This window comes from Colobus angolensis, unplaced genomic scaffold (genome assembly GCF_000951035.1).
Source record: "Colobus angolensis palliatus isolate OR3802 unplaced genomic scaffold, Cang.pa_1.0 Scaffold46, whole genome shotgun sequence".
NCBI lineage: Eukaryota > Metazoa > Chordata > Mammalia > Primates > Cercopithecidae > Colobus > Colobus angolensis.
The window spans coordinates 12,261,686-12,275,011 of NW_012118043.1; the positions used below are offsets into that span (position 1 = coordinate 12,261,686).

The window sequence follows — 13,326 nt, forward strand, 5'->3', positions numbered from 1 at the left end:
TACACCATGGAATACTATGCAGCCATAAAAAAGGATGAGTTCATATCCTTTGCAGGGACATGGATGAAGCTGGAAACCATCATTCTCAGCAAACTATCACAAGGACAGAGAACCAAACACCACATGTTCTCACTCATGGGTGGGAGTTGATCAGAGGGAACACTTGGACACAGGGCAGGGTACATCACACACTGGAACCTATAGGGGGCTGGGGAGCTGGGGGAGGGATAGCATTAGGAGAAATACCTAATGTAAATGAGAAGTCAATGGGTGCAGCAAACCAACATGGCATATGTGTACCTATGTGGCAGACTTGCACATTGTGCATACCCTAGAACTTAAAGTATAATTGAAAAAAAAAAAAAAACCATCCACTGTAGTTATAATTTCCTTTTCCTTCTATTTCTTCCAGTTTTATTTTCCCTGAGGCTATATTATTAGTGGCATATAATTTAGAATTTGATATCTTCTGACAGATGGACACTTTATCATCATTAAATCTCTCCTTTTTTATTTGATCATGCTTTTTATCATAAAGTCTGCTATTTCTACTTCTGGTTTAAAAAAATGTTTTCACCATGAATGTGTATTGAGTTCTGTTAAATGCTTTTTCTGCATCTATTAAAGTGATTATATAATTTTTGTTTGCTTGTTTGTGTTTTGACACAGAGTTGTGCTCTTGTTGCCCAGGCTGGAGTGCAATGGAGCAATCTCGGCTCACTGTAACCTCCACCTCCTGGATTTAAGCAATTCTCCTGCCTCAGCCTCCTGAGTAGCTGGGACTACAGGCGCCCACCACCACACCCGGCTAATTTTTGTATTTTTTAGTAGAGACAGGTTTCACCATGTTGGCCAGACTGGTCCTGAACTCCTTACCTCAGGTGATTCACCCGCCTTGGCCTCCCAAAGTGCTTGGATTACAGGTGTGAGCCACCGCATCTGGCCTATATAATTTTTTATTTCATTAATGTGGTATATTAATTTCTTATTGCTGCGGTAACAAACTACCACAGAGCTAGTGACTTAACACAAATTTATTGTATATTCAAAAGTACAAAATGAGGTTCACTGGGCTATACTCAAGGTGTTAACAGGACTGTGCTCTTTTCTGGAAGGTCTATGGGAGAATTAGTTTTTGTATTTTTTACAACTTCTAGAGGCTGCCTGCATTCTTTGGCTCACGGCGCCCATCCATCTTCACAGCCACCAATGGTCAGTGGAGTCTTTCTCATACCACATCACTCTGATACTCTTCTGCCTCCCTCTTCCACACTTGGGTCTCTGTGATTACATGAGGTCCAACTAGGTTAATTCAGGATAATCTCCATATTTTAAGGTTAGCTGATTAATTACATTTGCTACATCAATTTCCCTTTGGCACCTTAATTTCCCTTTGACGTGTAAGATAATCACAGGTTGCAGGGATTATTAGGGCATAGACATTTTTGGAGGGCTGTCTTTCACATGTCGTGAACTGTTTTTCCTGAAATGTTACATCAACCTTGAATTCATATGAGATAAACTCCACATTGTTATGATGTATTCAGCTTGTTCTTTATTAATAGACTTAATTTGCTAATATTTTGTTAATGACTTTTGCATTTGTGTTCATGAGGAATATTTGTCCATAAATTTCTTTATTAATAACGTCTTTGTCAGCTTTTGGTATCATGGTTTTGCCAGCCTAATAGAAAAAGTTGAAGGGAATTCTCTTCTACCTTCTTCATGAATTTAGTTATGGTTGGTATTACTTCTGTTTGTTCGTTTTTAAACAGCTTTACTGGGATGTAAATTTTAGATCATAAAATTCACTCTGTATAAGTTCGCATCTTAATAATTTTTATAAATTCTTAGAGTTGTAGAGCCATCACCACAATCCAGTTTTAGAACATTTCAATTACCCCAAAAAGCTTCCACATAGCCACCCACGGCCCCAGGCAACCACTACTTAACAGATTTGCCTTTCTGATTTTATATAAATGGATTCATACAATATATAATCTTTTGGCTTCTTTTACGTAGTTTTTTTTTTTTTTTTTTTTTTTGAGGCGGAGTCTCACTCTGTCACCCAGGTTGGAGTGCAGTGGCGCAATCTCAGCTCACTGCAACCTCTGCCTCCCAGGTTCAAGCAATTCTCCCCTCAGCCTCCCCAGTAGCTGGGATTACAGACACCCACCATCATGCCCAGCTAATTTTTGTATTTTTGTAGAGATGGAGTTTCACCATGTTAACCAGGCTAGTCTCGGACTCCTGACCTCAGGTGATCCCTCCACGTTGGCCTCCCAAAGTGCTGGGATTACAGGCATGAGCCACCATACCTAGCCCTTAGTGTGTTTTAGTGTTTTATCCATGTTGTAGCATGTATGAGTACTTCATTCCTTTGTATTGCTATATAGTACTATTTGCATGGATATACTATTTTTTATTCATTTACCAGTTGATAAACATTTATATTTTGGCTATTATGAGTAATGCTGTTTATAGACATTCAAATGATGTCTTCATATCAACCTATGCATATGGATATATATTCTCACTTCTAGGTACCTAGCAGTAGAATTACTGGGTTGAATATACAAAGAACTCTTACCCTTTCATAATAAGAAAATAAACAACCCAATTAAAAACTGTGCAGAAGTTTTGAATATACATTTCACCAAAGAAAATATATGAATGGCTAATAAGCACATGAAAAGGTGCTCAACATCTTTAGTCATTATGGAAATGCAAATTAATACCACAATGAGCTATCAGTACACACCCACTAGAATGGTTATAATCTAAAAGACTAATTGCTATCTAGCATTGGTGAGGATGTGGCTAAACCGAAACCCTCAAATGTTGCTGATGAGAACGTAAAATAGCTTAGCCACTTTGGAAAACAGCTTGGTATTTTTAAAAGTTAAACACAAACCCAGCAATTCCTGGGAAAGCACATTATTCCCGGGAAAGTGCAAAAACCAACTCTGTATAAGCCAAACCTACCCCAAGGACAACATATAAGTTACCCTGTAAGGTTCTCATTTACTGGTTGCAAATTTTATGTGTGGTATTGCCTTATATACTTCTTATAATACATGAACTCACACTATGTGTTGTTTGTGAATATGTATACATACAAAAATACGGTTGTCAAGTGTTAACACCATCACCAGGATAGCAGTTGTTTCTGCTAAAGAAATGGTGTGGGGGCCGGGTGCAGTGGCTTTCACACCCGTAATCCAGCACTTTGGGAGGCCAAGGCAGGTGGATCACGTGAGGTTAGGAGTTCAAGACCAGCCTAGCCAACATAGCGAAACCATGTCTCTACTAAAAATACAAAAATTAGCCAGGTGTTAAACTAAAGGGCTTCTCCACAACAAAAAAAACTATCATCAGAGGGAACAGGCAACCTATGGAATGTGAGAAAATTTTTGCAATCTACCCATCTGACAAAGGTCCAATATCCAGAATCTACAAGGAACTCAAACAAATTTACAAGAAAAAAACAACCCCATCAAAAAGTGGTGAAAGAATATGAACAGACACTTCTCAAAAGAAGACATTTATGCAGCCAGCAAACATGAAAAAAAGCTCAACATCACTGAACACTAAAGAAATGCAAATCAATCACAATGAGGGCCAGGCACAGTGGCTCACGCCTGTAACCCCAGCACTTTGGGAGGCCAAGGCGGGTGGATCATTTGAGGTCAGGAATTCGAGACCAACCTGGTCAACATGGTGAAACCCCATCTCTACTAAAATACAAAAATTAGCCAGGCGTGGTGGTGCGTGCCTGTAGGTCCAGCTACTCAAGAGACTGAGGCAGGAGAATCATCTGAACACAGGAGGCAGAGGTTGCAGTGAGCTGAGATCACGCCACTGCACTCCAGCCTGGGTGACAGAGCAAGACTCTGTCTCAGAAAAAAAACACAGAATGATGATTATTAAAAAGTCAAGAAACAATAGATGCTGGCGAGACTATGGAGAAATAGGAACGCTTTCACACTGTTGGTGGGAATGTAAATTACTTCAACCATTGTGGAAGACAGCATGGTGATTCCTCAAGGATCTAGAACCAGAAATACCTTTTGACCCAGAAATCCCATTACTAGGTATACACTCAAAGGAATTTAAATGATTCTACTATAAAGACAGACGCACACATGTTTATTGCAGCACTATTTACAATAGCAAAGACATGGAATCAACCCAAATGCCCATCAATGATAGACTGGATTAAGAAAATGTGGCACATATACACCATGGAATACTATGCAGCCATAAAAAGGAATGAGATCATGTCCTTTGTAGGAACATAGATGAAGCTGGAAGCCATCATCCTCAGCAAACTAACACAGGAACAGAAAACCAAACACTGCATGTTCTCACTCATAAGTGGGAGTTGAAAATTGAGAACACATGGACACAGGGAGGGGAACATCACACACTGAGGCCTATCGCGGGGGTGGACAGAAAGAGGAGAGAGAGCATTAGGACAAACAGCTAATGCATTTGGGGCTTAAAACGTAGATGACTGGTTGATAGGCACGGCAAACCACCATGGCACATGTATATCTGTGTAACAAACCTGCACATTCTGCACATGTATTCTGGAACTCAAAGTAAGAAAAACAATAGTTAAAAATAAAAAATTAGTCAGGCATGGTGGCGCACACCTGTAGTCCCAACTACTCAGGGAGGCTGAGGCACAAGAATTGCTTGAACCCAGGAGGCAGAGCTTGCAGTGAGCCAAGATTGCACCAGCCTGGGTGACAGAGCCAGACTCCATCTCAAAAAAAAAAAAAAAAAAAAGGGGGGATTAGCAAAGGCCACAAAAAAGTTTTTGGTAAGCTTTTCTTCCATACAAGTGTGAAGCATATATGATGAAATGCTGACATTTGTTAAATCCAAGAGAAAAAATCATCCATGTTACTATTTTTTAAAAAGAAGCTTTGCCTAACCCAGGGTCACAATTTTATCCTATTTTTGTTTTTCCTAGAAGTTTTTTGGCTTTGGTTCTTTATAGATGGCACTCTGTTGCAAAATGAGCCCCATTCTGGTTGAAGGGACATACGATGGGTGGCCAGTTTCTGTGGCTCCAGTCTTGTTTGGAGCCCTGCAGACAAGGGAAGATGGTTCTCCTCCTGCTGGGCCCCCACTCCCTTTCCTGGAAGTCTCACCTGCAGTGATGCATCATGGTCCCCGGTCATCTTTACTACCCCAACACTAGAGTGAGCAGAGGTTACAAACTTTATTGTTCGGCCTGTGCAGTGTTGTTTTTTATTTGTTTGTTTTAAGTTAATTGGTGCTAACATTTGAAAACCAGGGGCCGGGCGCAGTGGCTCAAGCCTGTAATCCCAGCACTTTGGGAGGCCGAGATGGGCGGATCACGAGGTCAGGAGATCGAGACCATCCTGGCTAACATGGTGAAACCCCGTCTCTACTAAAAATTACAAAAAACTAGCCGGGCGAGGTGGCGGGCGCCTATAGTCCCAGCTACTCGGGAGGCTGAGGCAGGAGAATGGCGTAAACCCGGGAGGCAGAGCTTGCAGTGAGCTGAGATCCGGCCATTGCACTCCAGCCTGGGCGACAGAGCGAAACTCCGTCTCAAAAAAAAAAAAAAAGAAAAAGAAAACCAGGAAAACAGCATTAAAAAATTGAATAGCCAGCTTTTCATGAGAAGCCTTTGAACACAAGGAGCCACGTTTTATTTTAGTTCTTCCCTTTGGATGGGCTGGCTCTCCAAGTCACCCCACATGTGCCCCTCTATTGTCTCCCAGACCCCGAGGCCGAGGCCAGGGTCAACTTCCTGCCTTGGTACCTTCCTACTGCTGCCCGCTTGGGTGGCTGATGTTACATGCGGAGTCCCATCTACAGGTTTTCTATTGTCTTCCCTTGTCAGCATATCACCTGGCCATGTGACAGCCTTGATGAATTAGGATCATAGTCCACATTCTGCATATGAAGAAACTGCCCAAGGGCATACAGCTGCTAAGTGCTAGCTGGCTTTGAGGCCCTACCTCTCCGCTCTCAGTCTCATTTTACTGGGTCTCATTGCCCTGGGAACTGGGGGTTCAAGCATTGGTGATGCAAATTGCTAAGGGCACAGGTGTGTTACTAGTCCTGCCATGCGCACTTGTCAGAGGCTCTTGGAGCAGGAAGGAAGCTGGCATCTGTGTCTTCTGTGCTGGCATCTTCAGGGAATAGCAGGAACTCAGTCTTCTAAGATGAGGGCTTTGCTTGATTAATGTTTGATGAATGAATTAATAAATGGATAAACTGTCATTCTGAGTAGCCCATGTATGTTTAAGCATTAATCAAAATAAATTTTAACTGCAGAAATACTTTAGTGGAAGCATAAAGGAAAAGGAGAAAGGGCTGGCCTGCAATGTCCCAGAAACCATACCAGGGCTTCACCCCAAGGCTCTTTCATCCAAAGGCCCAACATTCAAGAGAAGACTTCCCGTGAAAAGCATAAACAATTATATTTACACCTGTGGGGTAAACTGGAGAGAATTTAAGGGGGTCTATATGTAAAAGTCATTGCATTTCTCTGCAATATGTAATTATGACGATGAAAATAAAATGCAAGTATTAAGAAACATTGAATTTATATGAAACTTCTAATACAACCTTTGCAAAAATATTTGATGAAAATCCTATGGCCCGGCACAGTGGCTCAAGCCTGTAATCCTGGCACTTTGGGATGCCTAGGGTGGATTGCTTGAGCCCAGGAGTTTGAGACCAGCCTGGGCAACATAGGGAAACCCCATTTCTACAAAAAATTTAAAAAGTAACCGGATGTGGTGGCAGGTGCCTGTAATCCCAGCTACTCAGCAGGCTAAGGTGAGAGGATCACCTGAGGCCAGGAGGCCGAAGCTGCAGTGAACCGTGATTGTGCCAATGCACTCCAACCTGGGCCACAGAGTGAGACTCTGTCTCCAAAGACAGAAAGAAAAAAGGAAAGAAAGGAAGAAAGGGAGGGAGGGAGAAAGAGGGTCACAGAGTGACCCTGTCTCTAAAGAAAGAAAGAAAAAAGGAAAGAAAGGAAGAAAGGGAGGGAAGGAAGGAGAGAGAAAGAGGGCCACAGAGTGAGACCCTGTCTCCAAAGAAAGAAAACAGGAAAGAAAGGAAGAAAGGGAAGAAGGGAGGGAGGAGGAAAGAGGGAAGGAAGGAAGGAAAGAAGGAAGGAAGGAAAGAAGGAAGGAAGGAAGGAAGGAAGGAAGGAAGGAAAAGAGGGAGGGAGGGAAGGAAGGAAGGAGAGAGGGAGGGAAAGAGGGAAGAGTGAGAGGGAAGAGAGAGAGGGAAGAGAGAGAGGGAAGAGAGAGAGGGAAGAGAGAGAGGGAAGAGAGAGAGGGAAGACAGAGAGGGAGGAAGGAAGGGGAATGGGAGGAAGGGAGGGAGGGAGGGAAGAAGGGAAGAAGGAAGGAAGATCTTAAGCTTTCTAGCATGAAAATTCCTGATGTTTTTAGTGACAGTCTTTAAATTCTTCATAGTCCATATTGATGAAAACCTTTGGCAAAATAGTGTTAATTTTCTTTACAATATTTATTTGAAAGTTACAACAGTACAGATTGTATATAAAGACTCTAATTGAGACTCTATTTCTTTCATTGAAAAATTGTTAAAATTTTTAACTGCCAGTGGTGGTAGCTCACACCTGTAATCCCAGCACTTTGGGAGGCTGAGGCTGGCGGATTGCTTGAAGCCCAAAGTTCAAAACCAGACTGGGCAACATGGTAAAACCCCATCTCTATAAAAAAAAAAAAAAAACACAAAAAATTAGCCAGGTGTGGTGGCACGTGCCTGAAGTCCCAGCTACTCAGGAGACTGAGGTGGATCACTTGAGCCCAGGAAGTGGAGGTTTCAGTGAGCCATGACTTCACCACTGAAGTCCAGCCTGGGTGACAAAGTAGGACTCTATAACCAAAAAAAAAAAAAATTCATAGCAATATTATGGATAAATTTTGAATCTAATCAAATATTTTTAGATCTAGTGTTAAAAAATAAAGAGAAACCCTAATTTAAAGACTTATATTTCTTGTTGGAGCAGGCACCCTGTAGCTTGGCATGAGAGGCAGCAGAGCATGCCAGCAGCAGACAAACATAATTGTCTGACACATCACTAGATAATACTTTTGGCTTTGTTTGTAGTGTTTAAGTTTAGGCCAAGGATCCAAAATGCATCTTGAGACTTCAGAAAGATTCAGAAACTGTTGGATTGTTTTGTAAAAACAGATCTGGGACTATGGTCTAGAGTTGTGCCCACCTGAGCTCTGGTCTCCCTGCAGAAGCCCCTCCTCCATCTCTCTTCTCTCCCCAGTCCTAACGGGCTGCACTTTGGCAGTGAGCAATTATCTTGGAGCACACAGAGCACCAGCTCCTCCAATAGTGCTATAGGCCCCTTGTCCACAGAGGACAGTAGCATACTCTGCAACTTTGCAGAGGAAATGGTTGAGTGGTCCAGCTTCTCCCTGGTCATATGTGGCCAGTCCATGAGGCTGCATGTCAAGCACTGGGATTGTGACCTACAGAGACTGTGGTGTGCTTGTTCAAACCTGTTCTTCTTCCAAGAAGCCCCAGGAGAAGGGCACTCACCATCCCAGGCTTGACCTCACTGCCCTAAATGCTGAGGGCTTCCAAAACCTCAGGGCCTAACTCTAACACAGGTAGAATGCTCTGATCTGTCAGATGCAGAACAATAGTTCTCCAAAATTCCAAAAAGTATGTCATGAATAAAAAAAATGAATATTACCTTGCTTGGGTAAGTTGATTTATTATCTCAGCCCATTTAAAGGCTAAGCTCTTACTTAGCCAGAATACCCAAAGCAATCCTAAGCAAAAAGAACAAAGTCAGAGGCATCACACTATCCAACTTCAAACTATACTACAAGGCTACAGTAACCAAAACAGTATGGTACAGGTGCAAAAACAGATACATAGACCAATGGAATAGAATAGAAAACTTAGAAATAAAGCCACATGCCTACAGCCATCTGATCTTCAACAAAGTCAACAAAAATAAACCATGGTGAAAGGACTTCCTATTCAATAGATAGTGCTGGGATAGTTGGCTAACCATATGCAGAAGATTGAAACTGGACTCTTACCTTTCACCACATACGAAAATTAACTCAAGATGGATTAAAAGGTTAAATGTAAAATTTCAAAGTATAAAAATCCTAGAAGAAAGCCTAGGAAACACCATTCTGGACATCAGCCTAAGCAAAAAATTTATGACTAAGTCCCCAAAAGCAACTGCAACAAAAACAAAAATTGACAAGTGGGACCTAATTAAACTAAAAGAGCTTCTGTACAGCAAAAGAAACTATCAACAAAGTAAACAAAATGGGAGAACATGTTCTCAAGCTAAACAATCTGACAAAGATTTAATATCCAGAATCTATAAGGAACTTAAACAACTCAACAAGCAAAAAACAAACAACCCCATTAAAAAGTGAGCAAAAGAGATGAACAGACACTTCTCAAAAGAAGACATATAAGCAGTCAACAAACATATGAAAAAATGCTCAACACATCACTAATCATCAGAGAAATGCAAATCAAAACCATACTGAGATACCATCTCACATCAGTCAGAATGGCTATTATCAAAAAGTCAAAAAAACAACAGATGCTGGTGAGGGTTCAGAGAAAAGGGAATGCTTTATACACTGTTGGTGAGAATGTAAATTAGTACAGCCACTGTGAAAAACAGTTTGGAGATTTCTCAATGAACTTAAAACAGAACTACCATTTGACCCAGCAATTCCATTACTGGGTATATACACAAAAGAAAATAAATCATTCTACCAAAAAGACACAAAAACTCATATATTCAGCATTACACCATTCACAATAACAAAGACACAGAATCAACCCAGGTGCCCATCAGTAGTGGATTGGATAAAGAAAATGTGCTACATACACACCATGGAATACTACCGGCCATAGAAAAGAACAAAATCATGTCTTTTGCAGCAACATGGTTGCAGCTAGAGGCCATCATCCTAAGCAAGATAAGGCAGGAACAGAGAACCAAATACTGTATGTTCTCTTTTACAAGTGAGAGCTAGACATTGGATAGTAATGGACATAAAGATGGCAACAATAGACACTGGGGATAGAAAGACAAAAAGGGAGGGGAGAAAGCATTGAAAAACTACCTATTGGGTACTATGCTCACTACCTGGGTATTGGGATCATTCATATCCCAAACCTCAGCATCATGCAGTACACCCATGTAACAAACCTGCACATGCACCCCTTGAATTTAAAATAAAAGCTGAAAATATTTTTTTAAAAAAGACTAAGTTCTTAGAGTCATGACTGACATTAAGCACAAATACTGCCCCCTGTAAACAAGTGAATGTTCACAGGGAACCAACATGACCGGCATGGGACAAAACATAAGTAAGCCTCTAAATTCTTAACCTGGAGTCCACAGACACTTCCCAAGGGATCCAAGGATACAATTTAGGGCTCCGTGAACTTGGGCGGGAAAAACTGACATCCTTACTTTCAATAACCTCTGACTGAAATGTACTTTTCTATTATGAGTATAGGCCACAGTGCTAGCAGTACCCATAGCTTTATTCCAATAGAAATCACAGATATTTTCATAGCTCATTACAATTGTCATGGACATCTTAAAACATTACTTTCATGCGTCCCCACTTCAAAAGCATGATAGGTGATATGCCTGCCACTCAGTCTTGTTATTTAATGCATTAACCGGAGAAGTGCATATAATACTACATCACAAATTTGTTTTTTGTTAGGTTTTCATAACTGAATGATGATGTAATTTATTTTCCTTTTAATGATTTGTATCTTATTTTATGCACTTAGTCATTATTCTGAGGGGTCCATAGGCTCCTCAACTCTGCCAGAGGCGTTCCTGACACACAGAAGGTAAAGAACCTCTAAGTACCTAAGCCACCAGTTCCCATTCCATTTGGGGAGCAACAGAGGAGGCTGAGGCAAGATCCTTGCCAGTGGGAGGGAAAGAGGGCTCTCCTAATCCCATTCAGAGGCTGACCTGGCTCTGGGGATTTTGACTTGCCGTGTTTTCCATTCTGTTTTGGCACATTCTTAAAAAACACGTGGTGTGATTTGGTTGTGTCTCTGCCCAAATCTCATCTTAAATTCCCACATGTTGTGGGAGGGACCCAGTGGGAGGTGGTTGAATCATGGGGGCAGGTCTTTCTCATGCTGTTCTCGTAATGGTGAATAAGTCTCAAGAGATCTGATTATTTTAACAAGCAGAGTTTCTCTGCACAGTTTCTCTTTTTGCCTGCTGCCCTCCATGTAAGATGTGACTTGCTCCTTCTTGCCTTCCACCATGATTGTGAGGCTTCCCCAGCCACATGGAACTGTAAGTCCATTACACCTCTTCTGTAAATCACCCAGTCTCAGGTACGTCTTTATCAGCAGCATGAAAACAGACTAATACAGTAAACTGGTACCAGTAGAGTAGGGTGTTGCTGAAAAGATACCTGAAAATGTGGAAGTGACTTTGGAACTGGGTAGCAGGCAGAGGTTGGAACAGTTTGGAGGGCTCAGAAGAAGACAGGAAAATGTGGGAAAGTTTGGAACTTCCTAAAGACTTGTTGAATGGCTTTGACCAAAATGCTGATAACTATATGGACAATGACATCCAGGTTGATCTGGTCTCAGATGGAGATGAGGAACTTGTTGGGAACTGGAGCAAAGGTGACTCTTGCTATGTTTTAGCAGAGACTGGCAGCATTTTGCCCTTATCCCAGAGATTTGTGGAACTTTGAACTTGAGGGAGATGATTTAGGGTATCTGGCAGAGGAAATTTCTAAGCAGCAAAGCATTCAACAGGTAACTTGGGTGTGTTAAAAGTATTCAGTTTAAAATGAGAAACAGCATAGAAGTTTGCAAAATTTGTAGCCTAACAATGCACTAGAACAGCAAATCCCATTTTCTGAGGAGAAATTCAAGCCAGCTGCATAAATTTGCATAAGTAATGAGAAGCCAAATGTTAATCCCTAAGACAATGGGGAAAATGTCTCCAGGGCATTTCAGAGGTCTTCACAGCAGCCTCTCCCATCACAGGCCTGGAGACCTAGGAAGAAAAAATGGTTTCATGGGCTGGGCCCATGCTGTGTGCAGCCTACAAACTTGGTGCCCTGTGTCCCAGCCACTCTAGTTGTGGCAGAAAGGGCCAACTTCAGAGGGTGCAAATCCCAAACCTTGGCAGATTCCACGTTGTGTTGGTCCTGCAGGTGTACAGAAGACAAGAACTTAGATTTGGGAATCTCCACCTAGATTTCAGAGGATGTACAGAAACGCTTGGATGCCCAGGCATAAGTTTGCTGCAGAGGTGGGGTCTTCATGCAGAACCTCTGCTAGGGCAATGCAAAAGGGAAATGTGGGATCAGAGCCCCCTCACAGAGTCCCCACTAGGGTACTGCCTGGTGGAACTATGCTAAGAGGGCCATTGTCCTCCAGACCCCAAAATGGTAGATCCACCAACAGCTTGTACCGTGCACCTGGAAAAGCCACAGACTCTCAATGCCAGCCCATGAAAGCAGCTGGGAGAGAGGCTGTACCGTGCAAAGCCACAGGGGTGGAGCTGTGCAAGACCATGGGAAGCCACCTTTCATATCAGCGTGACCTGAATGTGAGACATGGAGTCAAAATAGATCATTTTGGAGCTTTTATTTGACTGCCCTGCTGGATTTCGGACTTTCATGCGGCCTATAGCCCCTTTGTTTTAGCCAATTTCTCCCATTTGAAATGGGTATAGTTACCCAATGCCTGTACCCCTATTGTATCTGATAAATAACTCACTTTCAATTTTACAGGCTTATAGGCTCAGATTTGCCTTATCTCAGATGAGACTTTGAACTATGGACTTTTGAGTTAATGCAGAAATAAGTTAAGACTTTGGGAGACTGTTAGGAAGGCATGATTGGTTTTCAAATGTGAGGACACAAGATATGGGAGAGGTGAGGGGTGGAATTATGTGATTTGGCTGGGTCCCCACTCACATTTCACCTGAATTCCCACGTGTTGTGGGAGGAATCGGGTGGAAGGTGGCTGAATCATGGTGGCAGGTCTTTCTCATGCTGTTCTCGTGATGGTGAATAAGTCTCACAAGATCTGATGGTTTCAAAAAGGGGAGTTTCTCTGCACAGGATCTCTTTATGCCTGCTGCCCTCCATGTAAGATGTGACTTGCTCCTCCTTGTCTTCCGCCATGATTGTGAGGTTTCCCCAGCCACATGGAACTGTAAGTCTATTACACCTCTTTCTTTCGTAAATCACCCAGTCTCGGGTATGTCTTTATCAGCAGCATGAAAATGGACCAATA

The 13,326-nt window shown here is 42.1% G+C and overlaps 1 protein-coding gene across 1 annotated transcript in view; it reads right to left on the minus strand.

Annotated features, from left to right (window-relative positions):
• Positions 1 to 7,511: 7,511 nt before the first annotated feature.
• Positions 7,512 to 13,326, minus strand: part of CEP63 (centrosomal protein 63kDa) — an 87,332-nt gene continuing 81,517 nt past the window's right edge. Inside the window, exon 12 of the mRNA XM_011958190.1 lies at positions 7,512 to 7,735. Coding sequence (XP_011813580.1) covers positions 7,637 to 7,735 — 99 coding nt within the window. The 3' untranslated portion in view covers positions 7,512 to 7,636. The remainder of the gene's footprint in view (positions 7,736 to 13,326) is intronic.